A 15,225-nucleotide genomic window follows, 5' to 3' on the forward strand; every position below is an offset into this window, starting at 1 on the left:
TAGTTTCCTCTCCCAGCATTCACTATTCATGTAAAAGGGAAACCTGACATTCATTACAGTCAATCAGCCGCTAAGGCCTCCAGAACATTATAACTGCCATAGACAAGTGAGTATATGGGATTTATGGAATGCCATAGCTCGCTGGTGTTTTTATATTTTTGCAGCAGGAAACAAAATGAAATATTTTCTCAGCACGGGCTTCCTGAGAAACTGCAGCTAAGATTTAACATATCATCATTAATTGTTCTCCACAGTGTGAAGCAGCAGTCTGAAAGTAGAGAGTGATACTACTTCCTTGCTTAGTTCATGCAAACTGTTCTCCTTGATGATTTCTAGAATCTGCCAATTGGCTTCAATTTTGTTGACTGCTGAAGGAAAAGCCCCCATTTCATTCCATCAGTCCTTCCACTTACATGAAGTCTAAGAGCGACTCCTTATCATCTCCATGGAGGTCTTGCCATAAAGTGTTTGAAAGCAGGCGAGGGCTCTCCTTCCCCTACTTCTACTGTAACCAACAACTTCATGTAGGACATGTAGAACTTCATGACTATTCCTATGTTAAGAGGGGTCATGCCACATGGGAACATAGCTAGGCTATTGCAGTTTATTTCCCAATCAAGCATCACCGCTCCTATTTGGATAAGGACAAGAGGCAGACCTGAGTTGCTTGCATAACATTTTGACTTCTTTAAAGTCATGGAGCAAGGAAAGGTAACTTAGCCACCTTAGAAAAATCTAAGGAAAGGGGATAAAAATCCACAGATCCTGACTTACCCCTTTTGGAGACCAGAGCAAAGTATCTATTTAGGAACTTAAAAACCAACAAACAATAATTACACAGACTTCAGGAAAGCCCAGCATTATTTTCAGCCTTAAAACTGCATCTCCAAGAACACTGCTAAATAAAGACTTTAAGGGAAAGTATTGATGATACTTGTAGCTGAAAGAGAATCACTACCCCCAAGTCAAATATTTATAATGAATAAATATTAATAAAGTAATCTAGTCACCAGCCATTTCAAGCTGTTCCCTTCTTCCCCATAGGACCACCTGTTGTAAAATGGTGGAAGCAGGAAACTGCAAACTCAAAGTGACTCTGAATAAATTCTCCACTATTTCAGGTTAAATCAGAATGGTAGCCTGCATGCAGAAAAATAAACAGCACTTCTTATTTTTAACTTGGGTCTTTAGTATCAAAGATTAGTAAATTTATGCAAAATATGTATATACCAAGTGAATTTATTTCAGTAAAGCTCAGCTAAATTCTAAAGTACTTCTATCACCTCAACAGGTTTAACATGTGGATTGAGATACTCTTAAGTATTTCTTAGCAATTGCCTTCACACTAGTATCTATGAAAAAAAAATATGGACAGCAACCATGGATACCTATAAGCCACTTAAATCCTGGTGATTTCAGTGGGATATAGGAAATTGTGGGAAGGATGGCTGCCAAAATCTATAAAAGGATTTCTGACTGGGGAAAAGTTGACCTTTTTAGTCATCATACTTCCATCACACTTTATTCCATCACTCCACAATGAGTGTGGATCTACAAACTGGTTCTCCCATCGCTGCCATTATGGAACTGATCTTCTCCCATAAAAAGAAACCTTACTTTTAAAAAGCTACCCACAACTCTATGGTCCTGTCCATGGAGCATTTGCATTTTTATGCTGTTTCTAGAGCCAGTGTGAGAGAACTGAGTACATAAATTTGATTTAGAAAACAAAACAAAATTATCTTGTCCAACTTGTTTTCTTTCATCTTACTCCTTAGTGAGCCTCCCAACTTTGGATTCCCCAATTCTCTTCAACTCTGGGGTTAATACCAGTAAGGAAACAGTAAGTTTCCTTACTTACCAGTAAGAAACCCCAGTAACTCTGGGGTTACTACCAGTAAGGAAACAGGACTAAAAAAAAAAAAGCCACCCTATCCTAAACAGTGCACAGTTAACACAGAATATTAGCATGCTATATACAAATCTCGCCAATTTCAGGATTTGAAAAAGGATTGGGGTGTGAGAGATAAAGCTTAAAATCTTGCTTGCCTGACTGCTCTCTCACTTCCGCTGCTCCGCAAATCTATCACTCCTTCTCTCCCTCCCTCTCCAAAAAAGGCAAACATTTGACATCCACCGGCAGCATTTCTTACACATCTTTTTCAGAAGTAATGTCTTATTCCTTTTTTTTTTTAAGTGATCCTCAAAGGCAGCTGGTAAATGCTGATTTTTTTTCTTTTTCTTTTCCTATGTTGATACTACCCCTCAGGAACCACACACAGCATGGGACCCAGAGTAAACAGGTTTCTTCTGCAACTGCTCTGCCCAGCTGGCTACCTCTCTAGTTCTCCGCCTTACACATGTTTGTATGCTGGCTTTACAACCTTTTAGGCACACCTTCCCTCTTCCGAACAACCACAACGATGACCCCAAAGAAACTACCCCCTTTCTTCCTTCTGCAGCTCTTAACACAGAAACAGGCATACACAGAAAGAGAGAGAGAGAGAGAGACGCATGCTAGCTTTCATCGTTTGCTGCAAATTTCCTCCAAACGATCGGCGTTCGCTGTGTTAGTTGCAAGTGGCACATGCTTCGGTCTTTCTTTTTTTTTTTTTAATCCCCTCGGTTTCTAAAGGAAAAGGGGTAACATTGAATCCTCACTAATAACACCTGGGGGAAAGGAGGAGGGGGAAGGGTCCTTACCTCTCGAGGGTCTTCTTTGTTTGGTTTGCAGAGAAGAGAACGTGCCCATTACAGCACCCATTGCAACTGCTACTTGGGTGAGGGGCTATATTTTTTTGTTCCTCCCCTTCAGTGAGCAAGACAAAAAAAAATCAGTTTGGAATATCTACTAGAAAGAGGAGGAGGAGGAGAAGGAGTGGTGGTGGTGGCAAAAGCAAAGCACTGCAGCTCAGCGTTCAGTAGGCATTAAGCTTTTAGATTTTTTTCCCCCCTTCAGTCAACACACATGCACTGACTCACAGCCGGCTGCACTCTTATTATTCAAAACAGCTCGCCATCAAAATTTAAATGCTAGGTAGATTCCCTCAGACCAGTGCTGGCAGCAGATGCATCAAAATATTTACTGGAGCAGAGCCACACAAACACACAGGCTAATTCTTCCTCTCGTTCCTTTATGGCTGCAACAAGAAGCTTGTAGATCTATAGAGAAAGCACCGATAAATCCTTTTTGCATTCTAGATTAAGCTACCTCTTGGGATGGCGAGGCGAAGGTCTCCAGGGGATGCCTGAGGAAACGGGCTGGGGAGCAATAATCAGTGAGTGAATGAATGAACGACAACTTAACTGAATGAAAAAATAAGAGAGAAGCAGATGTCAAAGTTGTGGTTTTGCATAAAGCTCCTTCCTGGTAATTAAACAGTCTCATACAGGGCAGGGGTGGAGTGTGAGCAAGAAATAATACTGTCTTAAAATCTTCTAAGGCCAGGACATAAGGCGACAACTTATTTCAATCAGAATACAAAAATTAATAAACCTTATCATGGCTGTAGTCCATCCAATTTGCTCCTTTTGTGTACCGGAGATATCTCCAGTACAAATGCAAGTGCATTTGGCAGTTAATTCAAGGTGTGCAAAAGTGAATGCAAATGATACAGAATGGAAATTCAGTAGTATAAAATGGATAAATTCCATGAAAGATTATCCTTATTTTGATATCCATTCTTTTCATTATTCACATCTGAAATGCAACCTCCATCTTTCCTGTCAGTCATTCACCATCATTCTTCATCTGGATTATGTCCATGAATTTAAAGGAAAGTAGATTACACTGGCAGAGTCAACTGCTGCCTAACATTGCATATGTTGATCATCTGAAAATAAGAATAAAAAATGGAGACATGGCAGGGAAAATTCAGGGTCCAAGTAGTGAAGTTAGAATAATCGCTCACCCTTTGATTTGAACTGCACATAATTATTGCATTTTATCTTGAGGAAAAGACCCATGCTTGGGTACAAAGATTCTCTGAATTACCAGTATTTAAGAAAGCAGATTCTAAATTTGAACTCTGATGCCCAAGAAGAGAAAGAGCTAAAGAGTTCACAACAAGGAATAAAAAGGATTTTGGCTGAAGCACCTGGCTTAATTTCTCGTTCTTCTGCATCTGCTGCTTTCTATAACACTTGGCTCGATAATGAGGTGTGGGAAATTCAAAAACTGGCCCACTGTTTTATGTCATCTTGATTGGCTCTAATAATGGTACTGTTATGGGTTTTTCTCCCCTTATGGCCCAAAATGGTTATAATTATTATTAAAAAAAAGAATTCAGCATAGTTAATATTCCACCCTTCCAGGGTGACTCTTCCTACTACCAAAAGATAGGCCAAATTAATGCTTAAACACAGAATTTATGACTAAGATGTGTCCACCCACCCTCAAATTATATTTGGGTTTTACATCGTTTTAGGATTTCCTAGTGCTCTTTATTTTAGGTTTACATAATGTGTCTAAAATAATGAAATATGCTTAAATTATCATATATTAATATACCTAAAATTCAATAGAATTGAAGAAGCACAATAGTATACAAAACATTTGAAGGCAGAGCAAATGGAAATCCATTTGAAAAATGCACAAATCCATAAGGTGTGAGTGAAATCCATGATTAAATTGTGGGGGACGTGATGGCCCATAAATGTTGATTTTATTCAACTACATTAGGGCTGTGAAACTCATGGCCCATGGGCAGGATACGTGCTGGCCACGCCCACGTCCAGTTTAGCAAAGGAGGAAAAAATCCTGAAATGTCACATGACGATGTGAGTTTGACACCCCTGAACCATGAACCAAAAGAAGTGTAAAAAGTGTAAAAAAGTAAAAAGTTAACCAATCTACTAGTAATCAATACTACAATATTGTGTGCATGCAAGCTATAAATTTGGGCTCCAGAATCTAATGTGGTATTTCTCTAGATGCCAAATGTTAGGCTGGGCAAACCACTGGTGAGGATCATATTCTGTAAATTCGGATTCTTGTTTAGAATTCTAGGGGTTGAAAATCTGTCCATTTGGAGGAAACCTAATTTGGGAAAGATTTATATAAAAGTAGATGGTCAAGGCATGATTTCTCATGATATTAGAGTGTTATAGAAACATTAAGGATAAAACGTCTAACCTCTGCATGGCATGATGACAGAAACCAAACTAAGATTTATTTCAACTACAGACGAGGGAATATTCTCTGACAGATAAACAGAGATTAACACCAGACAAACAATCAGAAAACAATAACTTAATAAAAGCACTACCAAGGAGAAAATCACATTCCCACCAACGCTAGCAGGGCAAGCTACAGGGAGCAAACCCAACACTAACTAGCAATGATGATGTGACCTAATCATGTAATAAAACATCTACAAGCAAACCAAGCTCAGAGAGCACAAAGGACTCCATAATTCAGCCATCAGCTACATATATTCTCTTCTATTGTTCTCTGAAATGCCTGTAGCTGTTTCACCAAAAAGCAATGTAGTAACAAATACATGTGAACAAAGCCCAATAAATAACAGTAATATTTATCCTTAATATTATTCACTTGTAGAATCTTAATGTTCTCTAAAATTGCTAGAATAGTTTCACCTACATGGAACAGTACATATTTCTCTCAAATATCTACTTTTTTTTCAAACTTCAGAAGCAACTGGCAATGCTAATTATAGTACAGACAACATGGATTTCACTATCTAAAATAGGATGAAAGTTTAATCTGTGATTAGTAAAGGAGGCTTGAAAGCCAAGTAAATGTTTCCAAAAACGCCAGCAGCTGAACTGCAATGGATTTTTCTCTCCTATTTCTAATGAGTTGCCTTTCCTAAAGAAAAAAAAGGGGGGGCTTCCAATTTTCTGCCACATGCTCAGGAGGATTGTATTCCAGCCTCCTTTGAGACAAGGTAGTTTCTAATTCAATAAAGCTCCTTTAACTCCCATTGAAGGAGTTCCTTTTCCATATCTTTTCTAACAAATTAATTGAAGCTTGAGAAATGCAGAGCTGTAGACTACTAGAGAGAATCCTAGCTACTTCATAAAAGTGCATGATGTGCACCCATTCCATATCCCTCCAAAGAGAATTTCATCAAGTTTTTCTTCTAAGAAAAAAGAAAAGAAATAAGTAAACACAGATTGTTCCCTGTTAAGCTACCCAAAATAACTAAAAAGGAATAGGGTAAAAGAAATGTTAGCATAGCACTAAAGAGAGTAGAAGGGAAAAATCAGAGAATAGAGTAGAGTAGAGTAGAGTAGAGTAGAGTAGAGTAGAGTAGAGTAGAGTAGAGTAGAACAGAACAGAACAGAACAGAACAGAACAGAACAGAACAGAACAGAACAGAATTGTCTTTGGTGCATATGCTCTCAGTGTACATAAAAAGACAAGATACACTCATCAAGAATCACAAGGCAGAACATCCAGTGACAGTCATATGGTACAATAAGCAATCAAATCATACTAGGAAACAATATCAATATAAATCACAAGAATACAAGCAACAAGTTATAGTCATGCAGTCACAAGTGAGAGGAGATGGGCAACAGGAACAATGAGAAGACCAATAGCAGTAGTAATGAAGCCTAATGTGAATAGTTTGACAGTGTTGAGGGAATTATTTCTTTAGCAGAGGGATGGCGTTTGGGAAAAAACTGTTCTTTTATCTAGTTGTCTTGGTGTGCAGTGCTCTATACCGTAGTTTTGAGGGTAGGAGTTGAAACAATTTATGTTCAGGATGCGAGAGGTCTGTAAATATTTTTACAGCCCTCTTTTTGAGGTTGGTAGTATTGGAAGAAATGTCCATCTGGGTTCAGTTCCAAGTGGGGGAAAAGATACTGGATTCATGGAAGTTGTTTGGAAAGAAGGTTTACTGATGAACAGGATCACATGGCTTGAGTTCCTGAGCAGAAAAAAAAGGCCGAGATGCTGAGAGTGCCTTGGTTTTATGCCTTCTGCTGGGCATTGTCTTTGACCGTATTCTGATTGATTGTCAGACTCCCATGGGGCCATGCAGGGGCAACTCTGTAGGCTGTGTTTTGAGTCCAAGTTTGGTTGCTGGGTGGTGATGTAATGAAAGGGCTTTGGGCAATTCCTTATATGGCTCTGCCTGAAGGAGGTAGATCTTTGTTATGTAGGATAGACTGGCCCAGGCCTTAATGGCCCATTAACTAGGGGGTGGGGGGCTGAGTTTCTGCTTCTATTTGGGGAAAATATTCTGCCTTTTTAGTATATCCTAAAATATTTCATTTTTCTAGGAGAGGGGTGGGTTTTAACTTCCAACAGTAGTAATTGTTTTTTCTGCAGTTCTGATTACAACCATCAAAGGAATAGAGTGAGTGAGTGAGCTGTCTCTGGATAGGTCATATACATACCAAAATTTACCTCACAAGAAATCAATAACCTGTCTTCTCTTGCTCATAAGCAGCTAATGTTAAGAGAGAACTGTCTCTTCTGAGAGTGGGCTGGGGTGTAAAAAACACAGCTCTGAATAATAATCTTGGCCCTTAAAAGTCAGTGATTTAGTCGTCCCCGTAGCCAGATTTCTTACCTTTTTTTAAGGATGACGTTTATATAGTTAACCACATCATAGTGTTAAGCTGTGCACATGAATCATAATGGGTTAAAGTTATACATGACTTGTGCATCTTAAGAATAATTAAAGAAATCTGGCTACGGGGACGACTAAATTGGCAAAGGCCAAAAGAATAGCTAAAAGAGGAAGAAGAAATGTATCTTTCATCTTTGGGGTAAAAATCATGAAGGACACAAGCAGAGCAGGAACATAGCTATCAAGCTGCCAATTATTTCTGTAGTTTCATTCATGGCTAACGCTTAGTAACGGCAATCTATATTCTCACAGCAGACAATTTTCCAGTTGAAATAGAAGTTTTAATTTTTAATTTTCTTATCATTTATTATTTTATTCCAAATTGCTTTTAGTATGAAAGATGGAACACCAGCAGGGAGCGCATTAGTTGCCATCTGTCTCTTGTAGCTTAGGATCTATCTGCCCATAGACGCCTTTTGTATTTCCCAGCACGCAAAATATAGTTGTACTGCACCAACATGTGGTATTGTAAAAGCTCAGTTCCCACCCTTGCCAAATTTAATCTTGATGTTTCATCCAAATCTCCACTGCTCCTCAGCTCAACTGTAACTGAAGAAGAACACTGCAATTAGATAAATTTAGGGCCTAGACTTGATAGTCTCATGAAAGGTCTCTTCTGATGACAACAAGTGTTACTTCAGCTGTGAAGTATTAAATGCAGGAGAAAAAAAAAAAGAATGCCCAGCCAACAAACCTCTTAATTAAAACAACAAGAAAAGACAGATGTTGTCAAGCATCAGTCCTAATTTGATGTTGAAATATCTATACAAATCTAGAATTGTTTATGGAGATCACAAAGTAAAGCACTTTCATTTGTGTATATGTGTGTACTTTTGCTATAAACTAGCAAAAAGTTAAATCAAGTAAAGATTTTTATTACTTTTGCTAAATCAACACAAATAAAAGTTAAATTAGTACTGAGGCATTAACAGAATGGCTTAATACTTAAAACATCAAAATAATTATTAGAAATGGCAGTAGAACACACTGAGCTGGCTAGTAAAGGGTTAAATTGCAGAAATGTGCAAAATGTAGCATTTTGGCCATGGGTGTTTATGAGGCAGATGGAGGGAGAAATGATGGCATGTGAGTTGCAGCAAATTCAATACAAAGTACAATTCTGACCTTGAATTATGACATTGCAGAAAAGTATATATGGGGTAGAGCCTGCATAGTTACATCCTAACACCCAATTCATTATTTCAACAAAAACTGTTAGTTGCACACACCTGTTTTTCTACCATGCAATATTTTGAGGAGACCAAAACATTGGGGGTTTTGAGATTCCATTAATCTAGTTGCTGTGAATGTGATATGACTACTTCTTGAAATAAATCTTGAAGAAGCTGATTGTTATGTTTTGGACAGACTGTATATGGAGCATTCACAAATCTTTTGAAAGTTTTCTTATCCTGAAATATTCATCTGCAGTATAAAATACTTTATATCTATTAAATTGCTGAGGTGTTTATCTAGTATGCATGCATTTTTAAGAACAGAAAGACACAGCTATTGAGAAGACAATTCTTATGAACTGTTGTCCATTGGGTCACAAAATGTCAGTAGCATCTGAACGATTGAACAACAAAAAATTAAATGGCTATGGCCAGTGTTCCCTAGCAACCATCCACATTTGCTTTATATATTCCATAACTCTTAAAGTTTCGTCTAATTGGAAGCTATTCTACTCTTTTTTTTTCTTTTTTCTTTTTTGTCTATAGGCCTCTTGGCCTTTCTATAAAGCTATAAACCTGTGTTTATCACCATTCTATTTTGGCAAAGGCTTTCAGACTTGATCTAATTAAGATCAAACTTTGTTTATTCAGATACTTTGTATCTGCTAACAGCTATAAGATGCATTATTCTATCTTTTAAAATAATGAGGATGGCTGGACCCTATTGCAATACTTCTCCAGGTCTTATGGTGTGGTGGGTTTATAAAAAAGAATAAATATACTGGTACAGAGGCTACCTGGAGAAGTCCCTGCAATATTCTTGACAAAGTTTTTCAGAAGTGGTTTGCCATTGCCTTCTTCCTAGGTTGAGAGAAAGGGACTGGCCCAAGGTCACCCAGCTGGCTTCATGCCCAAGGTGGAACTAGAACTCACAATGTCTTGGTTTCTAGCCTGATGCATTAATCACTTCACCAAACTAAATTTATATTAGTGAGATATAATTTATAGTTCTACGTATGTTTACTTGGAACCCTACTTAGTGAGACTTAACCATAGTGAAATATATTTAAGACTGTGAACTCAGTTAATGGCAGCTAAAGCTGGCAAAAACTTATATATCCTTATAGCAGTGTAGAAACATACTGTGCACTGCAGGGCATCCTGCCTATTACTTATTTCTTCATATTGCACAGTTATATTTTCTAATAGAACAAGATGGCATCTTTTCCCCTCTGTCACAGTCTTGGAAATATCAGTCCAGCTGCTGAAACTTCTAAAAGTAACCTGGTTCTATGTCGCAATTCCCATTCTAAAGGCAAAATGTAACTTATTGTGCATGACATGGATATATAAGTATCTCAGGGCATTTCTTCAACCATTCCTATGATACGTATCTAGGCAAATCTTAATGGTGTTTTTACAGGTGGTTAAATGGGATATTTATCTATATAATACCCTCAGTTATGAAAAGATTCACAGTTTACATAAGTGTTTCCCAACTTTGCCACTTTTACAAACATGAAAACAGATAGATTGATCTATGCCTTGTTGGAGTGATATTAAGCAATTATTGTTCCTTACTCTTTCTGTAGAAATATTTTTGGTAGGACACTACTACAAGGAACCTGATTGGAATTTAATAAAATCTGTCCATTTTATAGAGTTTCTCCTGTTTCACAATACCAAGCAAGATATCCATTAGTCCTGGCATGCATATTTTGTTTTGTTTTACAGCAGATAAAGTGAATATCTTGAAATAAAAATCCTGTTGATGTTGTTGATGGCCATTATGAGCAACAGTTGACTGAAAGTTGCTGAAAGCTATAGAAACATGTCACAGGACAGTTGCAAAACATATTTCCCCATTCTCACTTTGCATTAGTTATCATTATAAATTCAGCAGCAGAGACCCAAAATCCAATTTAAAAATTAACTCAAATGGTTGTCCTTGCCCACACTGCACTGATAAGCTCCATATATTGAACAGACCTTTCTATCTCTTTAGCTGTCAACACAGCTCTGCACCAAAGGGAGGGAGGGAGGAAGCTACAGTAAGCTGCTCTTCCTTTTCTTGCAAATGTATTTACTTTGTATTTAATATAGCTTTTTGTATGTTGTGGACTCTAGGTGGTTTAAAATGATGATTTGTCTAGTTATTAAATCAATGCCCTTTTTCTTTAATTTTTCTCTTTTTCCATGTGTGATCTCAAATTTAACAATCCAGTGTACTGATGGCATTCATGGAACAATTTCCACAATTCAGTTACCTTCCTTTTTCATAAAAATATTAATTACTGACTTTAATTCAGTTTTTTTTTAATTAAATTTTTATACCGCCCTTCTCCCGAAGGACTCAGGGCGGTGAGCAGACAAGATTAAAATACATACAATATGAAAATTAAAATAATTTAAAACATAATTAAATCAATTTGTCTTCCCCAATTTAAAACCCCTTACCCATAAAATTAACCAGTTAAAAATTTTAAGCCAGCCCGGCTTGCTGAAATAGAAAAGTCTTCAGGGCCCGGTGGAAAGTATGGAGGTCCGGGATCAGTCATATCCCTAGGGGTAGCTTGTTCCAGAGGGCGGGTGCCCCCACAGAGAAGGCTCTCCCCCAGGGGGCCACCAGTCGACATTGTTTGACCGACGGCACCCTGAGGAGATCCTCTCTGTGGGAGCGTATTGGCCGGTGGGAGGTTATCAGTGGCAGAAGGTGGTCTTGTAGATACCCAGGCCCTAAGCCATGGAGCGCTTTAAAGATGAGAACCAATACCTTGAAGTGCACCCGGAAGACCACCAGAAGCCAGTGCAGCTCGCGCAGGAGAGGTGTTACATGGGAGTGCCATGTCACCCCCACAATCACCCGCGTGGCCGCATTCTGGACCAGTTGGAGCCTCTGGGTGCTCCTCAAGGGGAGCCCCATGTAGAGAGCATTACAGTAGTCCAGGTGGGAAGTGTCGAGGGCATGAGTGACTGTGCATAAGGAGTCCCGATCCAGAAAGGGGTGCAACTGGCATATCAGGTGAACCTGATAAAAAGCCCCCCTGGCCACGGCCGTCATATGCTCTTCTAAAGACAGCCGTGCATTCAGGAGGATGCCCAAGTTATGAGCCCTCTCCATGGGGGCCAATGACTCGCCCCTAATAGCGATGGCACCAGCTGGCTATATCAGGACGCCGGCAACCACAGCCACTCAGTCTTGGAGGGGTTGAGTCGGAGCCTGTTCTTCCCCATCCAGACCCCTCCAGGCACCGGGACATCACTTTAAGGGCATCATTGAGGTGGTCTGGGGTGGAGATGTTCAGCTGAGTGTCATCAGCGTACAGATGGCACTGCACCCCAAAACCACAGATGATCTCACCCAGCAACTTCACATAAATGTTGAACAGGAGAGGCGAGAGGACCGACCCTTGCGGCACCCCACAAACAAGGTGCCTTGAGGTAGACCTCTGCCCCCCTGCCAACACAGACTGCGACCGGTCGGAGAGATAGTAAAACGGTGCCTCCCACTCCCAACCCTCCAGCCGGCACAGCATGACACCATGGTCGATGGTATCAAAAGCCGCTGAGAGGTCTAATAGGACCAGAACAGAAGAACAGCCCCTATCCCAAGCCCTCCAGGGATCATCAACCAATGTGACCAATGCCATTTCCGTGCTGTATCCAGGCCTAAAGCTGGACTGGAACGGATCTAGATAGACAGTTTCATCCAGGTACTGCGGGAGCTGTCGCACCACCACACTCTCAACAACCTTCGCCACAAAGCGAAGGTTGGAGACTGGACGATAGTTTGCCACAACAGCTGGGTCCAGAGAGGGCTTCTTGAGGAGCGGCCTCACCACTGCCTCTTTCAAGGCGGGAGGCAGGAAACCCTCACTCAAGGAAGCATTTATAATCCTCTGGAGCCAGCCGCATGTAACCTCCCGGGTAGCCAGCACCAGCCAGGAGGGACACGGGTCCAATAAACATGTGGTTGCATTCAGCCTCCCCAGCATCCTGTCCACGTCCTCAGGAGTCACAGGGTCAAACTCATCCCAGATAACATTCTCAAGACCCGCCTCAGACATCCCGCCTGAACCTACCCAGTCAGAGTCCAAGCCTTCCCAAATTTGTGTGATTTTATCATGCAGATATTGTGCAAAATCCTCAGCTCGCCCTTGCAAGGGGTCTTCCCGTGCTCCCAGATGGAGAAGGGAGTGGGTCACCCTAAACAGGGCAGCTGGGCGGTTATCTGCCGACGCAATAAGAGCGGAAAAGTAATTACACTTTGCCGCTTTTATCGCCACTAAGTAGATCTTAATATGAGACCTCACCAGTGTTCGGTCGGATTCAGAATGACTACTCTCTAGGCGTCTTTTCCGGTGCTTCATCTCCCTCAGCTCCTCGGAGAACCAAGGAGCTGGGCAGGTTCGGCGCCAGGTCAGAGGCCGCAAAGGCATGACCTGATCCAAAGCACCAGCGGCTGTCCTATCCCAGGCGGCCACCGGGTCTTCAGTCGAGTCGTGAGCCAGAGTCTCAGGGATTAGCCCAAGCTCCATCTGGAACCTATCAGGATCCATCAGGCGCCTGGGACGGAACCACCTAATCGGTTCCACCTCCCTGCAGTGGGGTGTAGCGATCAGAAAGTCAAGCCTAAGGAGAGAATGGTCTGACCATGACAAGGGTTCGATGGCTATATCCCCTGTAGCTAGGCCATTCAACCATTACCAGAGACAAAAACCAAGTCCAGAGTGTGTCCTCCTGTGTGAGTAGGGCCATGAATTAACTGGGTCAGGTCCATGGCTGTCATGGAAGCCATGAATTCCCGAGTCACCTCAGATGTTTCACCGATGGATGACAGGTTGAAATCCCCCATGACCAAAGCCTGGGGGTATCAACCGCCACCCTGGCTATTATGTTGAGAAGCTCGGGCAGGGCCATTGCCACGCAGCAGGGAGCCAGGTACGTAATCAGCAAGCCCACCTGCAGATTTAGACAAGATCTTGCTGAATAATATGACTTTACCCTTATACACGGTAGGCAAAAAGGCATACATTTTAGACTGGATACATTTAAATTTTGTACTGCTACCATGGATGACTTATAATGATTTTCATTAATTTCTGCTGTTAATACTGTATCCATTGTGTGATTAGCAGGTATCTGGCAATGGGTGTAACAATTATTCTATTTTTTAATAGAGAGAATAATCCTCCAAATGATTCTCCAATAGAAAAGTATTAGCAAGATCATCGCTATCATATATTAAATCAGAAATTCAGAGCCTGATTTATTTTTGCTTATCTAGGAAATATGAAATTGAGTGTATATTGTCCTCTCCATTAGTCTAATTTTAATTAATCCAAGAAAATTGATCTTCTGTTGAGAGTTGGAAAATAAACTTTACGGAGCTTTCTAGATCTGCAGTGCCATCAAGGTCAGAGAGGTCTAGAGCAGTGGTTCGGACAAGTTCTCAAGAACCGGTAGTAAAACTGGCGGGAGGCTCTGCCCACTGACCTGGATGTCATCATAGGTGATCTGTGCATGCGCAGAAGAGCACACGGGCGTGATGTGAACCGGTAGTAAAGGTAAGTAGAACCCACCCCTGGTCTAGAGTTATCAAGAAAGGTTCAAATGTTACAAAATCTAATCTGGGCCACCATTAAATTAAATAATATGTCCGAAATAAAGCCGAGTTCATTGAAAAACTGACAGCATTTTAAGAGGCTTAATTTATAATTAAAGCTGACCTTTCCAAATCTACTTACTGACAGCAGGATCAACAATATAGAAAGTAATAAGGCAGAATAATTTGGGTAAAGAGTGTTCTCACTATGAAAAAGTCATTAAACAATTTATTAGTACAACTACATGAGCCCAAAGCAAAAGTTCTCCCCAGATTTTGAAAGCCAGCCCATAAAATATGCAAAATAAAGCTGCCAGGTTTTTCCTTGACTTTTCAGAGGAAAAAAATAAAAATGCAAAGTGAATTAAAAAGCCCAGAAGCTTTGAGGTCAATTCGGAGCATAATGTGAAGGATGACTAGAACTGCTAAAGAGAACCTCCAATGTTTTCTTTTAGCCTTTTTTATTCTCAGAATAGGAAAAAAAAAAAAGAGTGGTGGCTCAGTGGCTAAGACACTGAGCTTGTTGATTGAAAAGTCGGCAGTTCAGAGGTTCAAATCCTAGTGCCACGCAATGGGGTGAGCTCCCGTTACTTGTCCCAGCTTCTGCCAACCTAGCAGTTTGAAAGTCTGTAAAAAATGCAAGTAGAAAAATAGAAAAGTAGAAAAATTATACTGAAAAAGCTTTGAAAAAAATAATTGATACTAGGATTTGTAATTGTAATTGTAAAATTTGTAATTGTAATTGTAAAAAGTAATTGATCCCTTGGCATAGAAATGGAGACGAGCACCATGCCCTAGAGTCACACATGAGTGACAGAGAAACCTTTACCTTTTTACT

At 40.2% G+C, this 15,225-nt stretch overlaps 1 protein-coding gene across 1 annotated transcript in view; it reads right to left on the bottom strand.

Annotated features, from left to right (window-relative positions):
- The window catches only part of KCNIP1 (potassium voltage-gated channel interacting protein 1), a 344,909-nt gene extending 342,138 nt beyond the window's left edge, over positions 1-2,771 (bottom strand). Inside the window, exon 1 of the mRNA XM_070934030.1 lies at positions 2,704-2,771. Within this exon, the coding sequence (XP_070790131.1) occupies positions 2,704-2,764 (61 nt within the window). The 5' untranslated portion in view covers positions 2,765-2,771. The remainder of the gene's footprint in view (positions 1-2,703) is intronic.
- Positions 2,772-15,225: the final 12,454 nt, after the last annotated feature.

This window comes from Pituophis catenifer, unplaced genomic scaffold (assembly GCF_029215685.1).
Source record: "Pituophis catenifer annectens isolate HBS135680 unplaced genomic scaffold, rPitCat1.0.hap2 SCAF_2, whole genome shotgun sequence".
Taxonomy (NCBI): Eukaryota; Metazoa; Chordata; class Lepidosauria; order Squamata; family Colubridae; genus Pituophis; species Pituophis catenifer.